Source organism: Drosophila bipectinata, chromosome 2L, assembly GCF_030179905.1.
Source record: "Drosophila bipectinata strain 14024-0381.07 chromosome 2L, DbipHiC1v2, whole genome shotgun sequence".
Lineage (NCBI taxonomy): Eukaryota > Metazoa > Arthropoda > Insecta > Diptera > Drosophilidae > Drosophila > Drosophila bipectinata.
Window position 1 is genome coordinate 5,184,647 of NC_091736.1, and position 27,875 is coordinate 5,212,521.

Sequence of the window (27,875 nt, forward strand, 5' to 3'; positions counted from 1 at the left end):
TTGATGGCGACACGTGCAGAAATCGAATTATGTTAAAATAATTTACTCGATTATTTCTGCCTTCTGCCTTCAATGTCTAGCTTATTTTTTAATTATTAATTTTATTAATTTATTAATTTTATCACAATTTCGGAAAATATGGACTTGATGAAACATTTATTTAAAGAAATTTAAGAGCATAATTAAAACCATTAATTTTTAATCATTTTCTTTATTTATGGTATAATTTTGTAGTATATACATATGTATATATTTTAAAAAGTTCAGAAAATACGATAAGCTTGTAAATCGCTTTATGCAGCACTGTTTTAAACCTTCTGGCAAGGCTATAAAGGCGAGAAGAAGAAAACACGTGAATTGGCACATGGTTGGTTAAGTTTAAAAAGAGAAATTCGTCTGGCGCATTTAAAAGAAAAGGTTTGAATATTTATCATCTTAGTATTTAACAAAAGTATCTTTAGTGACAAATATATTAACTAGATGATGTCAGAATTTATGGATCGGCGCGTACGTCTTGGGAGTCGTGATCAAATGCATCCGATCGACAAATTCTTGGAAAACTACTTGCTTTTTCGAAAGCACACGGTGAAGGACAGCAGCAACTTGTTTCGCGTTGTTGCGGAACAGCTATATGACACCCAGATGCTCCACTATGAAATCCGGATGGAGTGTGTACGCTTTATGTTCCGCAAAAGGCGATTCTTTGAGCCCTTGATCCAAGGGGACTTTGATGAATATTTGTCGCATTTACAAAATGCTCAAAAAAAGGGAACAATGTTGGAGCTGCGTGCCCTATGCCATTTATATAAGCGCAATGTTGCGTGGTACACACCCTTTGAATTGGGCAAAGTTATTGTCTTCCACAAGAATTACACCGAAAAATTCTGGATCTTCTCGGACGGGCAGGGTAATTTTGACTCTGTCATCTCCATGACCGAGGTCAGCGCAGCCGCAGTTTGTCAGGCCATTGCCTACAAGCTACTCTACAAGATGCTCTTTTGCCTACCGGATGTCAACCTGGCCGTTGAAATGATGCTGTATCCCCAGACCTTTGAGAATGGAATCAAAATTGAGATTGATAATATCGAGGGTGTAATCCGTATGCTGTGCTCCAATGGACGCAGCTTTAAACTCGATCGCCCGGAGAACACCGTCTGTCTCTTGGCCGACTACCGTAGGTGCACGTTCCATTATCGCTACTGGGAGAATTTGAACAGCCTGCATGAGGATAATCTGTCTTGTGTGCGCCTCATTCTTAAAAACAATCGACTTCCGTTTTCATATTCGATAGCCAAATCAATGGATCCCTTTATTTATCGAAATGTGGAGCTAAAGTTTTCCCGAGAGTTGAAATACCTGAACGTCTACACCGGAGACTACAATTTCAAAGTGGGTGCCAAGTGCCATGTTGATTTGGACACTGATGAACTGGGAGAGATGAGCATCTGCCACATACAGGCCATCAACCGAGACAAAACCTTGTGCGTGGTCTTTGTTGAAAGTTTGGGTAGAACGTTGACAGTGCCCTATGAAACCCTCCATCCACTTCCTCCAGGTCAGTTTAAGCCGTGGCCACGCCCACAAAACCTGGTCCGTAGCCAAGTGCGACGGGAAAATACTCCGCAACGCACACCGATCGTTAATCCAATGAGCCGAATTATTCAACGGAGTGTAATAAATGCTCCGGAACCATCCACCGATCCGATCGCCCCTGCAGAATCACTGCAGATCAGTGAGATTGATGCGCCTTCACATCAGCTGCCGCCAATCCAGGAAAATGTATTCGTACCCCAACCAAACACGCCAACTCATCAGATGGTCCCAGTTCATATGCCTCCCACTGGCTGCTATCCAGGACCAACTCCAAATCATATGCATTCCGGGATCAATCATAACAACCAGCCGATGGTACCGGGGCCAGTTTTCCATCCGCCTTTTCCTGGCCACTATGTTATAAGGCCGCCAGTGCCATACGCCTTTTATCCATCTACAGGCGTAGGTCCACAAACTGTACTAGTTCCGTATCCAAATAATGTGGCCACTCCATCGCATAACGACGTGCCGGCTAACCCAACTTTTTTCACCGAAAATAATTAACTGCATGATTTTACAACTTGGAATTCCTTAAAATAATGCCGTCAACGATGCATACCTAATATTATTTACAAAACAAGAACAAAGTTTTTTTTCAATCTGTATTTTTTTCTTTATTTCTATTATTAAATTTTCTTTAAAATACATTATAAAAAACGGATTTTCATAATGAAGTTGAACATGGGTATTACATCAGATTGTTTTTTTTTAGGTAGACTAAAGGTTATTCATACCTTTTACAAAGTGGTTATGATTTTAAAAATGTATTATTATTAATTAAATTATTTGAAAATATTCCGGTCTATTTCGGATTCGCCTGAGGGGGAAAAGGTTGAGAAGGACGGGCCATTTCACGTTGCACTACGCGACCATTTCGTGTTGATGGTTGAGCCGAAGAAGTTGAGCCAGTCGGACGAGCTACGGGCGGAGCTAATGTCAGTGGAGCTAAGGCCGGAGGCAATGTCGGAGGAGGAGGAGCTAAGACCGGTCGAGAAAACGGTGCAAGAATCGGCCGAGACGAAGCTGGAGCAGTGGGATCGGAAGGGACCGCACGATTCGGCCCTGCAACTATGATCGTACGAGGCGTAGGCGGTGGAGCTGAAGTCGAAGGTCCTATAGCCACTTGGTATTGTGGTGCTGAAAAGTGCAATGAAGGTTGATTTGGAGTAGTTTGAACCAACATCTGACATCCTCCAGTTGTAACATCCTGAGTACGCGGCTGGATGCGGCAGCCAAAGATGTAACGCAAGGCCGACGGCTGGATTGGGTGCTTGCAATACGGGCAGAAGGGGTTGCGTGCCATGTGGCTGCGGATGCAGCTATCCCCAAAAAGATGGCCACAGGCCAGCGACATCAGGCGATGAGACCCCTGGGCTTCCCAGGGAGAAAGACAAATGGAGCACGTTTGCTCTTCCAAGATCTTTTCCAAGTCCGATTCCTTTTTTTCGAGCGATTCCTCAAGCTCATGCATACGCATATGAAAAAGGTCCCTCTGATTCGACAGATCCTCTAACATAAGTTGGTTTTCGGATTCAATCCTTTTGACGACAGCGTCGTATGATTTTTGATTGTTCTCCGCATCAATCATAAGGGCCTCAGACTTGGACATCTCGCGCTGAAGTTGCTTTAAAAGTTCGTCGCGTTCGTTGGCAAGCTGGCCCTTCTCGAAGTGCGCCATGTTGAGGGCAAAGTCCTTCTTATCAAGTTCCCCCTGGTAAAACGCCACTATTTCCGATCGCAGTCCGTCAGCAGCCAAAATCGGGACCGGTTTAACATCGGTCTCTGCTTCCTCCTTCACGCGCGTGCCCAATTGCTGATTCGGCGGCACGTTCTCACCGACGAAAATGACATCTTGATCTTGATCTTGGGAGTTCGGCTCCTCCTTAACAATTATATTAATCTTATTGTCCATACTGCAGTCGTCTCTTTTTCGTCGCTTTATGTTGGAAGAAAAGATTTTTATTATTTTTTTTTTTTAGAAGCACTACGTACTGACAAGTTGCTTGGTTGCGCTGATTGTTAAAAGTCACCGCCAGTGCTGGGTAACAATTAGACAGCTTTACGATAACGATATCGATACACCAGTATTTGAATGAAAACTTTTAGGTTACTTTTAGGAAATTTTTAATTTATTTTAATATTATTAAAATATGTTATATTACTTATTTTATTATTTATTTTTTAAATATGTCCGTACAAATTAAGACTTTTTACCTTATTAAATTTTAACTTGATTAATTTTACAGCAGTAGCTAGTTAGTAACTGGCTTAAACCCTAAATTTAATTTTACGCTTAAAAATAAAAAAATAATGTTAAATTATTGCAGTTCATCTGCAGACGTAGTTTCTGCCAAGCGGCCGTCTCCCGATAATCGGTATTGGAGATTCTTGTTAATGTTGTCCACCATGTCAAAAGCATCAATGATCATCTGAGCCTCGACCTGTGCCTTCTCGCTCATCTGTTCCAAGCTCCGGCGAAGTTCTTTGTGTTCTCCGGTGGCATCCCGTTGCTCCGCCTTCTGGTACAAGCTGGTCCGGGAGAAAAGAGCCGCCGTGCCGCTGCCCTGCTCCAGCTGCTTCGATAGTTCTCCGGGCAGTGGAAACTGCATCTCCATGCCCAGGTTTCGTAAGTGTTCCAATTTGGCTTGCTGGACTTCCTTTTGCAGGCCATAGCTAATGACCACGGCCTGAAGAACCAGATCGTTGCCTGGCAGTTGGATGTAGGCGATGACGTCCTTGAAGAGATTCTCCTGTCGCCAAACCGTTTGGCTATACTGCACCACCTGGTAGACCACAGTCTCAGGATCGGGACTGTATTGGACCAGCATCCACGTGTCATCGGTCATAGTGGCTTCCGAATCCAAATTCTCATCGAAGGCATCGTCGAAGCAGCGTGTTTTCATGTGCAGTAAGACCTTTTCCATATAATCCCGGTTGTCGTAGGCATAAAGGACGTGGGCTACGCAACCCGGACTTAAGCTGACCAGGGGAGTGTTGGCCAGCTCCGGCTTGGCACTGAGCCACCTAACGTTGCTCGGTGAGACGAGTTTGTGGACCAGGCGTTCTCCAGTCTCCTCATTTTCCGTGTATTGCACCAGAAGTTGCTTGGAATTGGAATCCTCCCGCTGCTCCTTGCTCATGGACAACAAGGCTGCATCCACTAGGCGCCTCTCGTCGGCGGCCAGAATCAACTTGGCCTCGAGCACCATTCCGTTAACCCGGAATTCCACAAAGCGGGTCATGTACTTCTCGGATACATCCGTCTCCAGCAGTTCCATGGAATGGAGGACGCAGAGTCGGGGATGGCCATTCGGTTTTCCATTACTCATAGCACCGTCATCAACCTCGGCTAGGAACCAGGACAATCGAGTGGCAGCCAATGGATGCGAGTTGGCCACGGCGCCACAGTTGGCGGAGTCATCCAGACCACTATCGTTGCTAATGTTGCTCATGATGGATGATTATATTGTTGTTTTGAGAATGTACAAAGTTTTATTTTTCACTTGTTGTAAGACACAATGTTGCTTGTTTCGCTGTTTTTGAAAAACTGATGACAGCTCTCCGATTTACCGTCCTTTTAAAGGACTAAAGTGTGAGCAGAAGTGGTTCTACCTGCTTACTTTATGACACCTAGCAGATGCCAAGGGCTGAAGGCTTAAAATGGGTTTAGCTAAACTGATTTCTAATTGACCTGCCAATGGTACTCGCTGATTGCGCGGATTATCCCAATATGCCAGATGCAGGGCGATTCGCAATAAAACCGAATTAGCAACGTGCAACCGTTGCAACTATTAATCTTACCTGCTACATAAGACTTTTCAAAAAAATCTTTCAGAGAAAAAATCAAGCTGATCAGATAAATTTGGATACTTTTGATTTTATTTTTAGAAATGAAAATGCAGAATTAAATCGTTACAAAAAGTGTAAAAATGTTGATGAGCAAATGGAAAAGATGATTCTTTAAGTATACCCTTTCTAGTTTTGTTTCTCATCCTCTTGGTCAGAAACTAAGGGAAATAATAGACTTGATGATGCACCCAATTGCCGCCAGTTAGACTCCGACCCTGAGCTCACAAGAGCTGTATCCACGTTATTTATAGCCAACATGCTACCAGTGACTGCTCCCTTGCCAAATTGGACCTCTGGTTTGTCGGTCTCCCGGATGCTTTGTTCAGACGGATTCTTTGCTAGTCTGAGAGCATTGGTTAGGGAGAAGAATCGAGCAGCCTGTTCTGCTGGAAGTCCCAGTACTCGAGTGGCAAACGCCTGTCCATCCTTGCACATGCCTTTTTTGTTCAGTTGAGCTTCGCCTCCCCGTTCTCGAGGATTTCCCAAGAGAACATTAGCCCCCACAGGGCATTCCTGCGGATCACGTGTTTTGAGCTTGTCCAGCTCGCAGAATGTCTTAATGTCCTCGAATAGTCCCAGAGCGATAGCCTCTCTTATTGCGATGCCATTGGCCAATAGACAGCCTATTATAAGGCCAGTATCCATTTCCCTGACCGACATATGATATATATTTCCCTCTTGCCGGACTATGGTCAGCACAACATCCTTAAGAGATCGTCCCCCAATTATGAACATTAAATTTTCAATTAAACTATCGCCTATGGCTCCTTTTCCATCTCCACACTGACAGCGACTCGCATCAGGCTCCCATTGTGGTATGGCCCGTATTGATACATTGGATCCATTTACTTCGCTGAACGTAGATTTACTTTCATTAGCACAAGGCCTATTTTTTTCATCCTTGGAATCTAAATCAGGATTTTTAACTTGCGATTGGGTCGAAATTGACTTTAATTTGGAGTTTGGTGCCAGAGTTTCTTCTTTTGAAATGATCGTTACCATTTTAGGATTTTGTTCTTTTATTGTGGATGGCTTGGATTCCTGTTCAGACTGTTTTGAAAAAAATCTTGTTAGCTCCGCCATGAAACGATCCAAGGAACCACTCTTGGGTTCAACTGATGTTGGAGTCGGCTTCGATTCTGGTGCCTGAGACTTGGCAAAGAGCTGCGCAAGTTGCTGGATAAATGGCTTATAGTCTCGTTTTGGCAAATCATTTCGCGAACAAGAGGGCCTAGAGGAACTGCGTTTGATCGATGAAGACGAATCTTTTGTTTGCGTGGCAATGGAATCATTTTTCAGCTTCGAAACCAATTGACCAAATTTTTCTATCAGATTCTCGAGTTCTTTTTCCTTTGAACTGTTTCCCGACGGGCTAATGGAACGGGAAGATATGGGCCGATGGCATTTGTCATCTTCTGGCATCTTGGTATTGGTAGAAATGCATTCTTCACTATTATTTTCGAAAGCTTTATCAAAATGTTTTAATAAAATTTCCATGTCCTGTGAAAACCGTGTGGATGTGGGTCTTTGGGTATCAGTTTCAGAAGCACTTCTATTCTTTAAGGTAGTCTTTGGTGACTTGGTTTTGGGCAACATAAATATTTCTAGAAACTCTTGAGATAAAGTCTTATCATCGGAACTAGCATTATCGTTCTTCTGAGTTGATTGATCAGAAGTTAGCGGCTTCTTCTGCGCGGCAGTGATTTCCTGGGCCGTCAAACATCTTTCTGTACTTTGAGTGGATTTTTCCTCGATAGATTTTTTTGGGGGCGTCTGAAAATCATTGGGGTTCGATTGAAATAAAATCCTACAATCTGCGGGCTTACTCTCCTGGACTTTCCATGATCTTACTGACCCCTCCAGGGTTCTTAGGGATCTTTCCTGCCTCCTTAATTGGGATTCTAATTGATCAACCCTATCGATTATTTCTGGTAGAAAGGACGAAAGTGAACTATTTCTTTCACTTCTAGCCCCATTAGAAGGTATTTCATATTGTGTCTGATTGTCTCGCGTTTTGATTTTTATCGCAGACTTCCCTCGTCCATTTCTCGTACTTTCTGATTGCAGAACTTTGCTAGAACTATCCCTGTTTACAACAATTATTGGATGCTTCCAGAAGCATTTCCGCGATGTGCCTTTTTCCTTTGTGGGTTTCACGCCATTTTTTTCCGTTTTAGAATTTTGTGAAGACGCTGTATGATTTTGATGTGATTGTGTCTGGGCATTCTTCAAATTTTTTACAGATTGTGTGGATACATTTTTCTTGGCCTGTTTTGATACGACAGACTGTGTGGATGCATCATTTTTGACTTGACTTTTGGGCCTCTGGCACGAACACTCAGGAAGGTTTTGATTCGAAGTTTGTGTGGCCATTACGTCGGGAGATTTTGGGCTTTGATCTCTCAGTTTTAACATCGACTGAGTGGAAGTATCCATCGACTGAGAATTGTCCATTTTCGTTTGGGTGCCCATTTCTTGGCTATAAGCTGTTTGAGTTGAGTCCGATACAGCAACCAGTTTATGTTCCCGGAAACCGAAAATGCGCCTCGAAATGGACCGACAGCTGCACGGAAATCCCCCCGCAGGTAGGCGCGCGAAATCCCAGACTTTTGCGCCATCTGCAAGAGGTAAGGGTAATAAAAAGGATTAGTATAATTTTTGCTAATTGACCTGGTGAGTCGAGTATATAAGACTGCGAATTTTAACATTAGAATCAGTTTACAATTAGACTTCAAGCAGAACAATGGTAAGTGCAGCAAGAAAAATAAACTGCATGAACAAATAATAATCATACATGTCCCATTTTTAGGTTAACCGCCGACAACGTTTGGAATTCGCTCTGACCCTACTTCCCTATGATCCCGAAACGGTTCAAATGTCGGAGGCTCAAAAGCAAGTGGAGGACATCATAGCTCGTCTACGTACCGATGATTCCCTTACGGAGGAGGAGAGCGATGACACAAAAATGAGGCGTAGTCAGGAAGCAAGTGATTTTGCCGATCGCGCCATGCGGCAGATCGAAATGTGCGACAACGGCAAGCTGAGCACTCTGGAAACTCTGACTCTGGCCGCTGAAAAACTTCTTAAAACTCAAAAATCAATGAGCTTTGGGGAAGAGGAACTTTACTTAGACTACAACGACTTTGTATTGGAAGCGGAAAGGTCCGAACTGATGCGGAACACCATTCAGGCATTAAATGAGGCGCGTCTGAAGCTTCTAATGCAGTGGGAGCGCAGTAAACGCAAGGCGCTAGATCTGCTCACCATAGAAATCGAAAAGGTTCAGGAAATGGAGCAGGACCTGGAGGACGAACAGGAAACCGAACAGGAACAGGATCAAGAGCAGGAGCAGGAGCAAGACCAGAGATCGGCACACTTTGAGATGTTCCGTGATGGTGCCGACGAGCACAATACATCCACTCCCAAAACCAATGACGAGGATCTAGGGATCGATGACGACGACGAAGATTATGTGCCAGAACCTGAAGAGTCGGGTAATAAGCGGAAGCGCGCCAAAAAGCCAGTGACCTCCACTCCGAACACAAAACGTCCGCGTCCTGGCTTCGAGTTTGATAAAGACCTAGACTCTCCCATGGTAATGATTGGACCGAATGGAACAAAAGTATCCCGTGCCAGTCTCAGTGCCATAAACTGGGATATGACTGGACCCTCGATTACCCGAAAGCTACTATGCGAGATCTTCGATCGGGACACCTTGGCTCATCATACCCTCTCTGGGAAGCCCTCGCCTGCCTTTAAGGACTGTGCCCGTCCCAGCAAGCAGCAGTTGGACCCGCTCAAGGTGGCCGATCTGGTTTATCTGATGACCAACCGCATGGACATGACACCACGGGAGGTCCGCACTGCCATCACCACCAAGTGCGCGGACGAGAACAAGATGCTCCGCTCTCGACTGCAGCGAAGCAAAAGCAAATCCAAATAGGTTGCAGGATCCCTCGACTACGTGAATTTCATTTCCTACTAAAATAAGATTCGGCCCAGCCACCCAGTTGCCAGTGCAGCGTATAAACCATTTCGCAAACTTACCGACAAAAATATTCAAAAATAAACATTTACTTACCAACAATCCACGATGATTTTGACACACAGGCCAGAGAAGCTTCACTTCGACTTGCGTGGGGATGAATTCCAATTTGACTCCTTTTTTGGTAATAATTTTAAATATTATTACATTTTCAAAATGTTTATTTTTACCTTTTTAATTCCTGGAAATTCTTGGAAAGGTTCCTCTTCAGTTGAAGCTTGTCCAGACATTCATTGAAATTATTTTCTTTTGGTGTATTCATTTTGGTGTAAAATAACTGAGAATTTGGATAAATTATATAATAAAATATAATATTCTGATCTTAATTATTAATTACAGTCCATTTATAGAAATTTTTTACATATTTGACAAGTTATTCAAAAAGTTTAGTGATGAAAGTGATTTAGTATAGAAAAGGGCAACATTTAAAATCGATAACGATTTTATGAATATTACTCCGTTTCTAGTGTGTCAACACTTTTAAAGCTCCCCTTTTCTTTTTCCAAAATTGTAAAAATATGGGAAAAAAACTGAGGATCAGGAATTAAAGTTTTTTAATCCTGAATATGAATCACCTGGAGGAGGAGAAGCCACCAAAGATTCACAAAATGTACTGGTGGGCAAAAACCTTCGTTTATTAAATGAAATTTCTTTACATGTGGCCACTTATTTGGACACCGCTGCATTCGGAGAGTCGTCCAATACTTTTAAGTTTAAACGCACCTTTTACTCAGTTCTAGAATTTATTTAGCTAGCCTTAAGCCATTTTTCTAGGTGCCTGGGTGCAAAAGAAATAAATCTGCATTCGATTGTAAAGAATTGGGGCTGAATTTTATATGCCTTTATGCCAGTCTTGCTTCTCAGGCACAATGCATTATTTATTTGCTCTATCAACTAGTCGATACAACATAGAAGTTCTCAATATTCAAGGGTCATTTTTCACACATGCAGTCACATTGAAATTGATGAGTAATTCCTACAGCAAAGAAATTCGTGTCGGAATATAAATGGAATAATCAATTTTCGGTTGTCGCTTTGACCAAATCGTGTCAATGTTTTCATCTGGACCCTGTTCTCATATCTTTTTTTGCGTCTAGTATGTTTGTAAATATTTTATTCTGTTTTCTTTCTGGTGTAAAACATTTTGATATGCAAATGCGTTAGGCAAAAGGCAGACTGATTTGAATATATGTAAGCATTTATGTACGAATGTGTGTGCTTAGATGTAAACATTTCCCAGTATACCCAGTATAGTATATAGTTTCAGTAAATAGGAGAAAAGTTTTAGGCTGCCTCTCCATTTAAACCGAAAACCACAAAGGCAGGGGGACCCAGGAAAACTCTGCTTTTCGAATTTGTGGCGGGGAAATTGTATAAAAATGTGATTCCCAAACATTTGAACGAGCCAATGGAATGGGGAATGGGATGGGCTACCCAAAAGTATAATAAATAAACTCGGTAGCAATTCCTTGGAGCGTTCATCAAAGCAAAATTGATATCAATCATACGCACACAAACGCCCCTACAACGGTATCTGTGTCTATGTGATGGCAAATTGAAACATTATATAAAATATTGGCCCGGCCAGCCCACAAAACTACCCGCTCGGCAAATTGCCCTTAAAAATAAAACACCCTCTTAGAAAGGCCTCAGAACAAAAAAATTGTATTAAATTTTTAAGGAATTCTCTTCTAACGCTATTTTTAGACCCGGCAGGGGACATTTAAGCAAAAAGAACGAAAGGAAAAGTTTCAATGGATTTCGCTTTTAGCGGATTCAACTTTAAAGAAGTGACTGGTCGACGGAGCCGTGGAAAAGCAAAACAAAGACCGGGGAAAAATGAAAACAAAGCCTCCGCGGCCAGGCGTGACATTGCTGGAAATGTATGCGGCGGAAAATGGAGTCATTATTTCAGAGGTAAGTCGTTCCACAACCCGACATTCCCATCTCCGTAGCTTGGCCAAAAATCAAAGTCACACTCCAACGATCCCGCAGCCTTGGCGCCGCCGCCGCCGCCGTTTACCCTTTCGGAAGGACCTCTTTTTTCTGAGCTTTTCGCAGATTTTCCCAACCTCCGGCGGCAAAGTGTCAACGGCAGTCGTGCGTCTCCAGCTCCTTGCCACAACCACGCAGCGTATCCTTTGGATGTCGTACTTTGACTACGGCGATGACTCCTGCCCAACTGCTGTGTCGTACAATAAAAGAAGCCATAAGAAACACAAGTAACTACTGCGTAGGAAATTTCAGTTGAAGGAGGTTGTATACCCTGCATTTAGAGTGTTAAAAACATTTCTTTAAACTCTTTTGGTAAGTAGCTCTTTCTTTTATGAAAATTTGAACCTAATTTTGTTAATATTTCCCACTTTTATTTCCATATAACTCCTTAAGAGAAAGGGTATGTGCAAGGACCATAGGATATACTTTCCCCAGCCATCATGCTCCCCTCGAGCCAAGCTGACAATGACATTTACACTTCAGCTGCTGCTTTGCTTAAATTTCTTGCGGATGATGAATGAACGAACGCTTGTCGTGCTCGGTTAAGTCAAAGTTTTTCAACATTTAGCTCATTAAGCATACAATAGTTGAACAATAGTAAGAATCTCTTTATATTAAGTTTTTCATAAATTAAATTCTGTTTAGGCCCAAAATTATAAACTTGAAGCAGCCAAAATTGAATTTGCTGGGCACTATTCGTCCCAGCAGCAGATTAAGTTTTCGTGTTTCCCCCGAAAAAAGGTCAATTAGTAGGTTCTTTATTTTCGAGAGAGGCCGCCAAATGAAAATTTTAATAATGCAAGTGCTTTGCTGTAGTCGGGACGCTTTTGTGGCTTGTTGCATGCACTGCAGCATCTACACTGAGAAATATTTAACCAGAAAAAGTTAGAGTGTTTTATAAAAATACAGGGTAGAGTTTATTATTAAAGATTGTCGAAAAATATAGAGATGATATTAAAAATTAAGTTTTTTTCTTTTTTTTGGCAACTGCCACACCTTCTTGTTCATCTCGTTGTGCTCTTGGCTATATGCCATCATCGGCTTGTCGTTTTCAGTTATTTTAGCTTCGTCTGTGCCTGAGCCTTTGCACAACAATGGCCAAAACCGAGCGACCATCCAAACATTGCCCCACAACCAACGCCGAGTTAATTGAATTGTGTTTACTCTACGGGACCAGGACATACCCGCTTCCCATCAGTCAGGCATCGTGTTATTTTGGTGTTCCCATTTTTGTAGAGCGGCCACAGCGGGCGGCGTCAAAGAGTCTTTCAAAATGACGACTTTCATGCCAGCAGTTAACTTTTCACTTCAAAACCGACTTTCTGTGGCTGCTAAGTGAATTATTGGCTGCAGTTCTCCAGGACATGTGGCGTTAACTGTGAGCCCCAAAAGCAAAGCAAAGCTACGAACTATAAAATCATTATATACTTTTCCGTTTCAAGGCTCATTAAAAGTTTTCCTTTGGCATTCTCATCTTAAAACAAAGGTGATGGATGGTTTAAGGTTTATGCGGTGAAAGCTGAGGTATAAGTTGATTTCCTTTCCTAAAATAAAATTAGACATATTAAGAATTTTATAATAACGTATAAAAAAGCTTCAATGTAAACCTACTTTTTAAATTTCGATTTATCATATATTCCCATCCATCTCGCATAAACCATACAAATTGCAGAAAAGTTTCGAGTTAAGTTCCGAATAATAAAGTAGGAAATGCTTCATAGTGCTTCGCACAAAAGTACAAAGTTAGTCAGCTAATTGTAATAATAATTAGGGTAATTAGTGGGCAGGTAAGCTGTTGCCCGCCCAAATCTGATCAGCTATATTCAGCAAAGGACAAACTAATCGCCTTGGACGGGGTAAGACTGCCTCCCATTCCCCTCGAGGATGCTGGTGCTGGTTTCAATTATGGAATTTTATGATGTTATGGCAACGAATGTATCGCCTCCCTAGTTCGCTAATGCGTCAAGTAGCCGCAGGACATTTTCCCGCCAGGACAAAAGTAATTTCTAGCGCGTGCTAAATGCAAACGTTTCGCCAAGTGCGCAGTGCGCCGATAAAAAGTTTCGATTATAATAGAAATTCCTGGGTTCTCTAGGACAACAGGAAATGAGAAATGGTGGCTGCTGGGGTATGCTACATTTAATTCGAAAGCCAAGGGGAATTGTTTCAAATTGTTATTTAACAATATAAAGATGCTGGTACGGAAGTGCCACATAATTTGACTTAAAGTTATATGCAGGCTCCAGTCATGGAATTAGTTTTCTTGTTTTTATGATGAAGTTTATGGCATTAAAAAAATATCTAAAAAAGATAAGTAACTTGAGGTCCTAACAGTTCTCTGTTAAATAAAATCACTCATACGCCGCGTGGCCAATAACAGAGCAAAACAAACAACAGCTGATTCTTCAGCGCTTCTTTTCACTCAACTTACGCTGTAGCCAACAGAGAAAGGATAAAAGGACACAGCGGCTGTTAAACTCACACTCGGAAATATTCCTTGATGATATTGTCTTGCATGACTTTGTCTTATATGACAAACAATCGCTTTATTGCAGCTGCATTGTTTGAGCGCAAAGTTCATTTGCTGCTTGACTTTGTCTACAAATGGAACGTGTTCATTAAGTTAACTACGCTTTTAGCCGCAGATAGTAACAATAAAAAATAGTTGGAAATACTTTGTGGACCTTTGATTTACGGCAATACAATTGCTTTGAGCCATCGACAAACGACAGTCGACTGTTTGCTTACAGCTGTAAACTGAAGGACGGGCATGGAAAAGAGGTTGGGATTGAATTGGTAGGGTGGTTAGAGGAACTGATTCGCCCACACATGGAAACCCATTAACGACAGCGCTACTCAACATAATGACAAAACTTTTACACGTGCAACGAACAAAGTTTGGGCAATCATTTTAATTTTTATGATCTTCTGAAGGTGGCACAAAAACAAAACTATACCTTGCACATACACTTCGAAAAAGGACACTATTATAGTGGATAGAACGTAAAGTCCCTGTAAGCGGAGAAGAAATATTTAAAAAGAATTTGGCTCACTGTAGAATTCCTTGATGCTCCTTCCATTGCATCTCCTTTTGTTTCCTTCCTTTCCACGCTGATTGTCTGTGTGTTACTGTGTGTGTAAATAACATTTAGAGACTTACTTTTAATGCCGTCCTGACAGGTTTATAGCCGGGTGCGTGTGAGTGTGTTCAATAGCCTGGGACACCGCATGATTATGCGAAAATTACGCATACGCCGCATATGCCACGTGCGATTGCTGGCATTTGAAGTGCTAAGACCACCAGGGCTGGTAGCTGTGGGAAATGCCTCCCAGGCACAGGCTGCTAAAATTGAGCGCGACTTTATCAATATTTTTTATATGCTTTCATGCATTATTAATGCATTTAATTTCTCTGAAAAGGCAAAACACTTAAAAGCAGGGGACTAACGAGCACTGTGGGACGATTTAGGAGAGAAGTTTAAGAGTGAGTAAAACTTTGGCCCATTGAAGAGGTTATAGTTTGGCCATAAAATCTTTTCAGATAAAATATTCAAATGTTTAAATCCTGTCTTGGAATTTTTAAATGTATCCCATTGTATCGTGTCAAATGAAAATTTTTATGAGGTATCTGAGACAAGATGTCCTACGAGAAATATATGATCATAAAAAATACATCAGAAACCAATTTTTAGAAATACGCACATAAATGGAAATCAATAAAAAACCTAAAATACGTGTATGTAGGCAAATATTTCAAATGGGACATAAAATAAGGACATCTGAAAATCAGATAGAGGAAGGACAAACGGTACTGGGGATGAGAAAAAGGAAAAACAAGACGGAAGCAGCATTTAAACACTTTCCGTACCCAAAGGCAGGCGTTGTTAAATGAAGCGCATAATGGGCGCTACAATAAGTCCAAATGTGTCTCCAAATTGTTTGGCAATGTAATCAATAAGGGGCGACCTGACATATTTGAATATCGATGGAAGGCGGAAAGCCCCAAGAAGTTCATCCCCGGAGGGGGAAAATGACAACATTCGAGCCTGACGGAATGCAGTGATATGTGAAATGATTTGACGTTTGATTTGTAAATGAAATTAAACGGGAAAATACCAGAGGGGCCAAAGGAGGGTAAAAATGAGCAGATAACATTGATAAATGATTGCAAGCAAATAAATTACGTCCATTTCAAATGTCACAGTTTTTATGAGCGGCGTTTAAAGTGAAAGTAATTTATTTGGTCATTAAGAACTCGTTTAAGAAATTTAAGAAAGCAAACTCTAATGGCCAATAACTGAGAAAGCATTTAAAAGAATTTTTGAGGAACGACTTTTCTAAGCAATTGAGTTCAGTTGGACTTATACTTTTAGTTATCCTTTTTCCATTGTCAGGGCATTGCACGTTGATTGATTTCACCTTTATAAAGACCTTAGATATATTTGCATTTGACTAGGTCACGAATCACTGGGCCCTTTCTTCGTCAGCTTACTCAAGTGTCGAATGTCAAATGCCTGCTGTGCAAACTTTGCACTTCAAGTTCAACTTGATCGATATCCGATTTAACGAAAGTGGACAAAAACGAGCTGCTGTCGGGTCTGGAAATAAATGCCAAGTCGTGACCGTAAAAATCAAAAGAAATTTACCATGTCGGGAGTGAGCAAAAAAATGTTTACACAGAGTATATTGCATCTATACAAATCATTGCAGTGCGCAGCATTTGCAATTCTAGCTACTGCTGATGGCGGGCAGGAAATTTATGTGATTTTTATTTGTTAGAAATTCTCCTTTTTTTTGGCAATGAACTCGCCCAAGAGCTCTCCTGCGTTTTACAGCGGAAGGATGCAAGTGTTTGTACAGCAAATGAGCCGTGCACTCGAGCTCAGGAAGCTTTTTCGGTTAAACTCCGCCCGGATACTTGACTTTTATGGCATTCGGCTGCAATCACCTGCGCTCCTTGCGCTTCATTAGCCATTAATTTGGGCGGCTGCACACGGGAGCGGTGGGGCGTGGTCCTGCCAACACTAAATCTAGTCCTGCCCTGCCTGCCGGCATGCTTGGCTAAACTTCGACGGGGAAATCGCTTCGCATAAGCACAAATTCCACAACGACATGGCCCAGATGTGCAGCAGGAAGGTTGTGCGAATCCATTTTGCCAAGCAAAAACTACGAAGACATTTGTGTCTAAGAAAGACATCAGTATGCGATACAGTGGGATAAGGAGTTCATTATCCATAAAAGGTGGGCGATTGTTTTTTATTGGCTGAAATTAGCAAACTTTCTATTAGCAAACATTAAGATGAAAGTGTCCTTGCATACACTTTTACTACCCATTCAATGAATTCCATTGCATTCAGGCTAAAGAACCAAAATACCCAGTTTTTGAAACTCTTTCAAGATCTAAGCCCCACTGTTATTTACTTTTGACAGGCGGAACAACATAATTCAAGGTCTTTTGGACAAAAACACCAAACCTATTTTCCCAGCCAAGCGCCAAATAATCTATTAGGTTTGAAATAACATACATCCAGCGACAGGAAATAGACAAAAATACGTAGCAAAAACATCAAGTGACAGACAAAAACAGATCCAAGTGCACGGAGAACAACAGTAACGTACAAATAACAAATACCGAAAAAAACCAAAGGAGGATGATGGGGGAAATGCGGCATCAACGACGTGTCAGCATCGAAATGGAAAAGAGCCGGGCTGAGAACACGGAAAACATGTCCCACTACAAGCATTTGTGGCAGTCCGACGAGATGGTGAAAAAACTCAAGTAAAAAGTTCCCGTTGCGCTGGAACAACACGGCGTATACGCTATGCTCTGGTTGGGCCTGAAATTCAGTGTCTGAATTGAAAGTTCAAGCTCGATTCCGTCGGAGATGGGAGATTTGCGCGACAAGCAAGCAGCAAAATTAGTTTTGTGTTTGTGCCGGAAAAAACTTTGGTCAAACTGAAATGGGCAAACAGACATTCTCTTTAGTGAGGTGAAACAGATACAGGAACTGATCCGACTCAGTTCCACAGCTAACTCAGAGTGCAAGCAAATGAACACAAAGATGTTCAAGTAGTGCAAGGCCTTGAATTTTTTTCCAAAGTTTCTCGTAATCAAGTTGATGTTGTAAGGACATTTCCCAAAGGGATTTCAAGTATGCCCATTGCATGGAAAATTGTTATTGCATTCGCTATTGATTTTTTTCTAATCTATACTTTTTTTGTGGAAAAATAAACCTTGGATTAAAATTTGTGTCCGCAAATGTTATGTTACCATTTGGAAATTTGAAAACCGAATATTTAGCGCCTAATCTTGGTCGACTGCAACACAATATTTGCATGCAAATGGCTAATTAATATTAATTACTTTAGCGACCTGTGGCATGAAATCCGAATTATTATGCATACGCTCCGTTAAACTGGCGGCAGGCAGTATTAGCTGCCAAAAACCCTTTGCCCCCTATAGGGAGTATACCTCCCTATGCACGACACCGGCTCGTGTGGCTGCTGCCTTGAGTTGCTACTTAGTTTAGCATAAAATTTTAATTTTAATTGCTAGCATGTGCGTGGCAGCAGGACCGTTGTCGGGATGACAGGCCACATGCCATGTCCTGGAGACTCCGTTTCGTTCCAGTCACTCCCTTTGCTCATTAATTAAGCTTTTAATTAAACTTCTTGCCGTATTATGCGAGTGCGTAAAGTTGATTAAGCTGGAACCATCTTCAGACTGCAAAGCCTCCACGGTATCAATGTTTAATGCATGCCGGCAAATCCGAGTTTCATATTTTAAATGAGTATTTCAATGCCAGCGCACAGAGTTGGGACCTCTGAGGACTGAAGACGGCTTCTGTGTAATTTGCATATGCATATCGATCGATTTTTCGCTGAACTTTATTGCAGGCAAGCGATGTGTCAGCAAATACTCGAAAATGAATGAAGAAATCTGATGTTGAAACAAAAGAGAATCCGAAGAAGTAAAACAAAGATTTAATTAAAAACGACCCTCTCTTTTGTAGCTCTCAATGGTCGAACTTGATGCATATCCAAGTTGACATATAAATAAGGCCAATATTTTCAAGATGGCAGGCAGTCTGGCCACCTTGGATGGACCCTAGGGCCTAGGCAATAGTGGCTGTCCACAAAGTGGCTTAAAATCTTTTGTTAGTTTTAATGTCTCCTGTTTTAATGGCCCCTTATTTCAGTTTAATGGCAGCTGACAGCTTATTAAAATGTCAAAAAGGTAAACTTTTCTCCGTATTCATCTCGTTTACTTGATTACCAGTGCGGCTTTTTTAGAGTGTTGGCACTCAACACGAGCCTGAAACCAACATGCAACCATAATTTATTCAACTCAATCAACGAGGAGCACAACTCACTTTAGTTTTTTCTCTCCACAGAACATATCACTCATACGCCCTGTTTCCTTGTACAAAGGATAAACTCGTTTGGGTTCACATTTTTTCAATATTTTCCACAGCCCTAATTTACTCTGTGCAAGGATTACCATCACAAAAAAAAACTAGTTTCAAATGCTTGAATAAATTAATAGTTTTATTAAAAGGCCACAACCAAAATGACTCTTTATTCCGTACTGACTTTTGTTTTCAGTTGGTTGTAAGGTGGAATAAATAAAATAAATGCACATTGTGGTGTATGTAAGGTTTAAGAAAACAAAAGTTTTCTGGTTAGTATTTTAGTTTCTTGGATTGAATTTCTTGGATTCCCTTTGACCCAATAAACAATTGAACAGCTTCCGGCTGTAAGCTCTTTGTAACAAAAGAACCATATGCATTTAATTTATTTATTTGAGCCATGAAATGGACAAAACATGTTGCATGCTTGTAAAATAATTTAATGATGAGATAGACACACCAGCATCACCTGCACTTCCAATTACCCCTTTCGGATAAATGTCACTGCCCTTGTAAAACGGCATGTAATCTGGCGTTTTTCGCTCATTTTTCAATTTGGCAGGTTGCGTGTAATTAAAGGTTACAACGATGACAGCTATGATATATCAATTAGTGGCGCCAGCTTAACCATGATTAATGGAAATAAATAAATGTCGGGGGATTGATTAAAATTAAATCCCGCTGAATAATTCGGGTACTACAACGCATAATTCAATGGCACTAAAATTTATGCAATCCCCTTTAAAGACCACTTGATAACATTTGCATTGCAAACCAATGCGATGCTGGTGCTGGGGCTTTGTGCTGTGGCGTGGGCTTGGTCAAATCCTAAAATGCAAAAATGCAGCGGAAACGGAAGCTTAGCCTGCAGTTGCTTGCCAGCCAGGGGCGCGTTTATCTTCTGCTCAAACATTTTTCCGCCTTCCGTCCCGAAACTTTTCTGCGGTTCTTCTGTGTTCTCTTTCAATACCTACAGATAAGAGGTAATAAAGGTATATACGATGACATTGTTAGTTGGTGATGTGCTTGCAGAGAAAAAATTTTAAGATTGAGTAAGTTTTGCTAATTTTCGGAGAGATCAATAAAACTATATGGCCTACAGTGATGGCTATATCTTCCCCAATTCTCATCCGATTCTCAAGCGGAGTACCTTAAACGATTTCTGGATCGATTCTCCACCATTCTGCATCAAAATCCTGAGACAAAATATTTTTTAGATTTTTTGTCCATTTTTTCTGATGAGACCCCTTGAAAATAGTGTTTTCCCCTATATGGCCCACAGGGATAGCTATATCTGCCCCAATTCTTATCCGATTCACAAACGGAGTACCTTAAACGATTTCTAGATCGATTCTCCACCATTCTGCATCAAAACCCTGAGACAAAATATTTTTAAGATTTTTGGTCCATTTTCGTGATGTGATCCCTTGAAAATGTGGGTTTTCCCTATATGGCAAACAGGGATAGCTATATCTGCCCCAATTCTTTTCCGATTCACAAGCGGAATATCTTAAACAGTTTCTGGGTCAATTCTCCACCATTCTGCATCAAAATCCTGAGACAAAATATTTTTTTGATTTATTGTCCATATTTCCTGATGGTATCCCTTAAAAATGTGGTTTTCCTCTATATGGCCCACAGTGATGGCTATATTTTTCCCAATTCTTATCCGATTCACAAGCGGAGTACCTAAAATCTGCTTAAAAAGCTTAAAAAGTACCTTGTCAACAAAATTTCCCAAAAATCGGTTATTACGAGGTATTCTTACAATCTATTCGCTGAAGAGATATCCTTTCCGGTTCTAGCTTTCTTTTTGTTCTACCACTTTGTTCCATTTTTTCCGGTGTGCAAATATTTGCTTTTCTCGGTCGACTGAGGTCTGGGCCTGGGTTTAGGAGAGTTTAAACTTTATGTCGCCTCGGCTTAATTGGCACGCCCTCTTCAGAAACAGACGGATTGTGTATGCAAGCGTTTGGCTTTTTATGTGATGAGACACTGTCGGTGGAATTGAATCATAAAAGTGTTGCAAATGACACGGCAAATTAACAGCAGCTGTCGCATTCGGCTCTCCATAAAAGACAGCCAGTTTATTATTTATGGAAGGAGACCCTTTCGCAGTACCTCTCCATCTGGGCCTGGTTAGCATATTGCGTAGTTCACCACTACTCTTTCGCTTTCCGACTTTCTGCTTTTTTGTTTTATGAGCGACCCCGAGTTTGGAAAACCATCAACTGCAGTAATGGCCAAAAGCGAGTGTTGGAACAGCATCCCTTTTGCGCGTTGGTGCGTAAGTGCTGCTGGCTATAAAAAATGAAATGCCATCTCTGCTTTGATATACAAGTGTTTGCGTATGCATGTGGATGCCGGATGCTGGGTGTTAAACAAAGTAACACTCTGCTTGACATTTGCCTTGATATATCGAAGTCAACCGACGCGACGGGTAGGGCGCTGCGGATAAGGATGGGTTGGATGGGTATCCTTAACGCAGCTGCGTCTGCACTAAAATAGTTCAAATTTATCTAGCCTCATCTCCCTATCCTTTGTGTGTGGCCTGGGCCCTAAAAGGAACTGAAAGGATGGATAGCCAACTATATGATGGATGCGGTTAAATTTAAATGTTGCAGAATACAAGTTGCAGGAAGATTCTTGTGGCAAACTTATTACTGCGAAAATAAGTTTATTGTGGTTAGGTGTTTTGCAACTAAATTGTTTCTCAACTGACTTTTGACCAATATATTAAAGATATTTAAATAATCCTAATAGAACTGTTGTTAATATCACTTTGTGCAAATTTTCCTCTGGGTCACTTTAATACTCTGAGTTTGGTAGAATATTAATTAAGACTATTGTCGGCGCAATGTCCTGACAACTGTTCTCTGGTCTAACTTATGCACTCGAGATAACAAGACATTTTAAGTGGGGAAATGCCTTTGGTTTCAACCTCAAATGTCACAATTTTAACCCCTCCATCCCTGACCGAAAGTTTTGGCACGTTTTTGTGGTAGCTACAAATCCTCAATCCCCCACTTCCATTTCCCGGCACGAGGAAAGGAAGTCGGTTGGAGGCGGCCGAGTGGGTTGTGATTATGTGAGAGTGGGTGTGCGGGTTGTATTTAAATGATTTCATTAGAGACGCGCGTGCCGGAGTATCCCGGGAGTATCATCGCATGTAACGCATTACCTTAACTCATTTATCACCGCACTTAACAGCCTCTGTTCTGGACCTCCGGACCGCATACACACGGGCCCCCGAATGCGGAACCCAACCCGACAGCAGCCCCAATCTGGTGTGTAATCGAGCGCCAAGCCGAAATCGCTTTGTGTGACTTTCATACGTAAATAAGAAAGGTTCTCCCGACTCCTAGCTTTTAGCTTCTGGATCCTGGCCGCCAGGACTCTAGACTTTTGTGCATGCGCTAGCAGAATTTGTTAATTTCATTTGCACAGTTTGCACAGGATTCGCTTTCTTTTCGTTTGTTTCTGCCCACGGGTCCGTTTGCTTTGTTTGCCCCTTTCTCGGGAACCAAGCAGGTTTTCCTCCAGCCGCTTTGCTCTTTTGTTGGTCCTGTGTGGGCAGGACTCGCCTGTAATTATGTTTGTCCTTTAATTGTGCTCATTATGCGTGTGCTGATTATGCCATGCCCCAAGTGGCTCAATTAATGTGCAAGCCGCACATCCAACATAGGGGCATACAAATTTCAGCTATGCATAAAATCTGCACAAAACCTAATTCAGTGAGTTCTGCACTCCACAGAAAATATTTTCTTTTGGGATTTACGTGTGGTTGATCCTAGGATTAGAATTAATTATATGGTTTGGATTATCTGGCTTAAGTCAGGTTAAATTATATTACTTTTTTTTTAGAATATGTATTCCATCTCTGAGCATTTTTTTCGAGTGTCCTCTTCTCCAGTTTATTTTTGGCTTTGTCTAAAAAAAGTTCATTCCCTAACAATATTTGCCAAGAAAATTATATTTACCTCAGACTAAACAAAACCCCGTCTGTGTTGGCCACTTTGCCGAAGGGACAATACTTTCGGCAAACAGAAGAAGACAGAGGAAAACCCTTTTGGCCCCGAAAAGTGAAATTGGCTGGGGAAATAATTGAAAATATGCTCGATTGAAATTTCTGCCATTGGCACAGCACCGACATGAGCTGTCCAAAATACAAAAAAAAAAAAAAAGTGAAAAGCAAATGGGCGAAATCAACTCAATTATTAACTCAGCATGGAAGGGTAATGCGCTCTGCTCCGTAAAGGTGAAAGGCAATATTGAATTCAGGTCAGGGGCAACAACTTTTTTCCGGGTTATGTGGGCAATTGTTCTCTGAAAAGGGTTTACTTCCTTTGTCACTGATAATTCAATTGTATGAAATATCAACGATGTTTTTTAAGATTAAATAAAAGCCTTTAAAACTAAAAGCATTTTCATTTTCTAGTGTCTATCATTTTTTCTTTATCAGTGAAATGGATCCAATCGAAAGCAAACGGCTGGGCAATAAAAAATCTTAATCAAATATTCAAAGTACAACAATCAGCCAGCAGAAGGAGTATGAATAATGCGGTTATTGGCCTTCCGCCCCGAGTCGAACATCATTTTGGCAGACAAAGTCGGGCCGGCAGTTGGCTTACTATATATTGTACACAAGTACGCCCAGCACAAATTGCTGGCAAATATGTGTACAACATAAATAAGTTTGGGCCAGGCCCAAAGGCAATTGAAGTGCGCCCGAAAATGTATGCAACAATAAAAATTTGGCGCGCTCGTAATGAGCATTTTTATGTGAGTAGCCGGTCAACGCGAGGTCGAAGTTGAGGCCGGCCAACGGGGCGTATGAATAAACGAAACTGGCATTTAGCATGCCAATGACGTAGGTTGCTGGTCTTATTTTTTATTTTGTATATATATTTTTTGTTTTTGAGCTTTGAGACTTCTAAGGAAGTTTCCCTGGCAGCAGACTGAAGCGATAAGCTGGCCAAGAGATTTCCGTTTTTTACCTCCGCATTAAAAACTCATTTTAGGAAACTTTTAAGAAACGGACCAAAGAGGGATCAACCCAAGCAGAGAAGCGAAAGTCCCGGCCAATCGGATTAATTTGTCACCACCAGGACGGAATATTTCCCAAAAATAAAAGCTAAAAATGGAGGGAATGCTAAAAATCTGGTTTGCCTTTTTGGCGTGTGCCAATAATGATTAAACATTTTTAATTGTACGGGCGACGCAGGCACTGGGATTATGTCAGCTCATTAGCGTCACTTCTCATGGCGGATTCTCTGACATTTTAGTGGCACTGAGGCTGGTGTGCTACTGTCACTGGTCCTGGTCCTGGCATGATTAGCTTTTCCAGCATATGGGCTTTCGGGGAGCTGCTACTTGTTTTTTTTTAAGGGTAGCAAATTAGCATGTGACTGGCTGCCATTTACGCGTTTTTAAGCACCGCCTAAGTCGTGCCACTCCACATACTACACACTGGGAAAACAAGAAAATGAAATGAGAGCAAGCGAAACGAGTCAACTGTCATGTCGCATTTGCTTGATGCTCGTCCCCATTTGGCTGCTGACATCCCCAGGCATGAATGCGCTTACCACCAAACCCTTCATCCCTTCATCTCCACAGACATTGAAACAGACAGAAACGGGCAGCCAAAGGGCGACAGGTCCCATACCATACCCGCCCACTGCTGACCCCAACGCGTTGGTGACTTCCTCATGGTCGACCTTTATGCATTTTTCAGGCGCTGTTTTTTGAATACTCTTTTTATCTCCATGGGGACTCAAACGAACTGGTTAAATATTTATTGGTGCTTTTAAAAGGTGAAATTTGGTAAAATAAATGGAAAATTATGGTTGAAAAAAATATAACTGCATATATTTTTATTGATTTCAGACTGAAATAGCCTTTTAACTTGTTTAAACTTTCTGGCATGATTCCCTTTGTGATTTAATAACTTATTTAAATCACACATTTTTAGACTTATATCATTTAAAAAGAGTATTCAAGTGTCGTTTGAGTCGCAGTGTCGCCCTTTATTTTTTATTTACTCTGCATTTACCTGAAAGGACCTTCCTTTTTCTTCCCTTTTTTTTCTTTTTTTTTCCGGCCCCTATGCGGCTACCTAATTTAATTTGCTTTGCCTGGGAACGGAGACAGAAAACCGGCGACGCTGCCGCGTAATTTATTTCACCGCTAATTTGTATGAATTCCACCTGCAGTCGCATTAAAGAGCCTCGACGATATCAAAACAAAATGGCCGACATTCACCTGTCCGCTCTAATGGCCGTTGTTTATGTAGTTCCAGTCGGCCCCCATCCCGCCGGGAATTTTTATGCTTATAATTAAGTGTCTCGCAGGTCACCTTATTAGACATTCTCCGGAATGAATGCCGCCGTCAAGTTGGGGAGTCTCTTGACCTCTGGGAAATACTGTGATGAAAGTACTTTGAGTGGTTCGACTAATCTGAAATGAATTTAATAATAAAAAGTCCGTTTGGATGCGATGCAACTGAAGTTGATAGTGTAAAGCGCTTAGCGACATTAATTTAATTGCAGCTTTGGACCATTAACTAATAAATTTTGATTACAGAGTTCTACACCAATTTCGGCTAATAGTTTATAAACATACATGTGTACATTCCTGTGGTCCTTCGTCACCCTCACTAGTCTAATGTCTGCCCTGTTGTGGTTCATATTGTTGTGTCTGCGGCGATTAATCTGGCTTTCCAGGTGGGGTGTCAGCTTTATGACCATGTTATGTGTTTGTCTACATGTCTGCAAGGAGGTTTCATTACAGAATAATAAATCAAAGATGCCCTAAAATAGGCTTTTAGCTGGGAGCGTAAAATGGATTTTTTGAAATAATTCGATATGTTATGCATAATATACTTATGATTGTTTCAACATCTAATTTTGGCAACAAAAATAAAAGTTTGTTTTATACTTTAATACTTTTAAGTAAATGAAGTCTTAGTCATTTTTTAAATATTTGTAATCAATTTTTTCCAATATTTCAAATCTTAATTTTGATTCTTTATTGGTTTTTGGCTGGTATTTTAGACTGGTATTTTTTTGTCACAATTCAAATTTTCCCGCTCCACCTCTGTTAAATTTTTAACATTAAAGCATCCCACAAGCTTTGGCGCGCTTTTTACGCGAAGCTTTACAAAAGCTTATATTAAAAGAAGCTTTAACAGAGGAAAATTTCTGTTAAAAATTAACAGAACTTGAGCGGTAGGTTGAGCGGGCAAATTGAAATTGTGACCAACCGTTTTGCATACACTTGTCGTCGTCTTCTGTTTTCTATTATAACTCTATTAGTTAAATGTTTCATTATTCTTTTTTATACAAAAGCGCAGTGGGATATTATTTACTGAAAGGACAACCGATAAAGTTACTAGCAATGGAATTACTAGTTTTTTTTATTTTTATTAATTTACAAATTTCTCATAAATCGAGAAGGCTTAATTAAAAATTATAACATTTTGTATCTTGAAAATTATACATAAAAATTAAAAAACTAAATAATATGCTCTCCTAAAATAGAACATTAGATAAACATCCCCAAGTAAGCAATTAATGGCTGCTGAAAAATGCTTTGCCAAGCAATTAATTAAACGATAAAAGACTTTTCAGCTAACTGGAATGGTGACATCGCCCATTGTAGGCTATTTCGTTCCGCCATCTCCCTGCTGCCCCAAACTCCTCCTGATGTCCGAGTGCCCGTTGCAGTTAAAGGCAAATGCAGGCAGTGTGACACGTGTTAAGAAATTCCGCACATGGCAACTGGCCGGCAGTTGAAATGCCACACAGCAGCGGCACAACATGGGAGATCCTCCGACTCGGACTCGAAGCCGGCCCAGACCCTTTCGGTTTGTTTCATAACAAATGACTAACAACATGGTCAACTGACTGCCAGCGACAATCGCAGCTAGATAAACAGCTCCACAGCCCAACGACCCAACCAGCCAGCCACCAGAGTCCAGGGCCAGCTGCAGATACAGATACCATGGATAAGCTAACATACGAGTTTATGCGAAAGAGAAATGCATGCACTCCAACATGAACGAGTGCATGCACATGTACAAGGACTTGTATCTGCATCTGTATCTGGACCTGGTGGCTCAGCTGGGAGAGGAGATGGGGCATCTGTGGATCTGAGATCTTGGATCTGCACAGCAGGCCGATTAGTCGAAATGATGATCAAAGTGCTGATGCTTCGGATCGGTTGCGAGAGGGGCACGGGAGTGCCTATCCATTGATTGCGTGTGGCAAACAAACGCCACAGCGGGTAGCCCGGAATGGCACAGGAAGCGCCTTCTGGGGCGCTTATCGCTCCGCAGATCCACAGATCCAGAGTTGTTATCTGCGGCAGCATCACCGGCAAATGGTGCAGCGGTAGTCCGCGAATCGCGTCCAAGTCAGCGCCGGCTTAATATTCAATTTGTGCCAGCGTTTGTTGCCTAGACCCACGCCTGGCCGATCTGGTTGCCATGTATTTGTATATTGAAAATTGCCTCCAATCCGCTGGCGGCTTAACTAGTGCCTCCCTCCAGCGACCCCCCTTTGGTGTTTCCACTCCGAAATCCTGGTTGGTTAGGTTTAAAGTCTTCTGAAATTGCAGAGAAAGAAATTATACTAATTGGGGATTAATTGAAGACTGTTAGAAGGGTTTGAGCTTGAAAGTAATGGGTTTTGAAAACCATCTCGTATCTATGCTATAGTTTAATGCATTATTTATCCTAATAGGCTTTTTGTAACAGTGTAGCCAAGCAATCAGCGTCCTCAAGGCAGGCACGTAGACGGGCTTCCGCGCCGCGCAACTTGTTGCTGTAACACTTCATTTATTTTGATAACCATAAGATTGCCAATAAAAATTGTATGCCCGGTTGATGTTCTAGTCCATGCTTCCCCTCCCATGTCACTCGGCTTGCTCTGCTAAAACCTCCTGCCTCCTGCGGGTCATCCCTTAGTCTGTAGTCGCTTGATTGA

At 41.5% G+C, this 27,875-nt stretch overlaps 5 protein-coding genes across 6 annotated transcripts; 2 read left to right on the forward strand and 3 right to left on the reverse strand.

Annotated features, from left to right (window-relative positions):
• The first annotated feature begins 339 nt into the window (after window positions 1-339).
• Window positions 340-2,200, forward strand: LOC108123952 (deubiquitinase otu). The gene is made up of 2 exons (XM_017239391.3): window positions 340-417; window positions 481-2,200. The coding sequence occupies exon 2, from the start codon at window positions 481-483 to the stop codon at window positions 2,095-2,097; it is 1,617 nt and encodes a 538-aa protein (XP_017094880.3). The 5' UTR covers window positions 340-417; the 3' UTR covers window positions 2,098-2,200.
• LOC138925913 (uncharacterized) lies at window positions 2,182-3,686 on the reverse strand. The gene is made up of 2 exons (XM_070277568.1): window positions 3,590-3,686; window positions 2,182-3,529 (listed from the first exon to the last, which is right to left on the reverse strand). Exon 2 carries the CDS (start codon window positions 3,503-3,505, stop codon window positions 2,396-2,398), a length of 1,110 nt encoding a protein of 369 aa, XP_070133669.1. The 5' UTR covers window positions 3,506-3,529; window positions 3,590-3,686; the 3' UTR covers window positions 2,182-2,395.
• A 116-nt stretch (window positions 3,687-3,802) lies between these two features.
• On the reverse strand, window positions 3,803-5,315 carry Elba3 (Early boundary activity 3). Its single transcript, XM_017239402.3, has one exon. The coding sequence runs from the start codon at window positions 5,043-5,045 to the stop codon at window positions 3,912-3,914; it is 1,134 nt and encodes a 377-aa protein (XP_017094891.2). The 5' UTR covers window positions 5,046-5,315; the 3' UTR covers window positions 3,803-3,911.
• A 135-nt stretch (window positions 5,316-5,450) lies between these two features.
• Window positions 5,451-9,884, reverse strand: LOC108123940 (nucleolar and coiled-body phosphoprotein 1). 2 transcript variants are annotated; one of them, XM_070277145.1, is made up of 4 exons: window positions 9,825-9,875; window positions 9,658-9,764; window positions 9,524-9,603; window positions 5,451-8,060 (listed from the first exon to the last, which is right to left on the reverse strand). In XM_070277145.1, exons 2-4 carry the CDS (start codon window positions 9,747-9,749, stop codon window positions 5,569-5,571), a joined length of 2,664 nt encoding a protein of 887 aa, XP_070133246.1. In that variant the 5' UTR covers window positions 9,750-9,764; window positions 9,825-9,875; the 3' UTR covers window positions 5,451-5,568. The 2 variants fall into 2 exon arrangements, with proteins under 2 accessions (XP_070133246.1, XP_017094838.3); XM_017239349.3 differs by having other exon boundaries at window positions 9,658-9,884.
• Elba1 (Early boundary activity 1) lies at window positions 8,257-9,531 on the forward strand. The gene has a single exon (XM_043211445.2). The coding sequence runs from the start codon at window positions 8,318-8,320 to the stop codon at window positions 9,383-9,385; it is 1,068 nt and encodes a 355-aa protein (XP_043067380.2). The 5' UTR covers window positions 8,257-8,317; the 3' UTR covers window positions 9,386-9,531.
• Window positions 9,885-27,875: the final 17,991 nt, after the last annotated feature.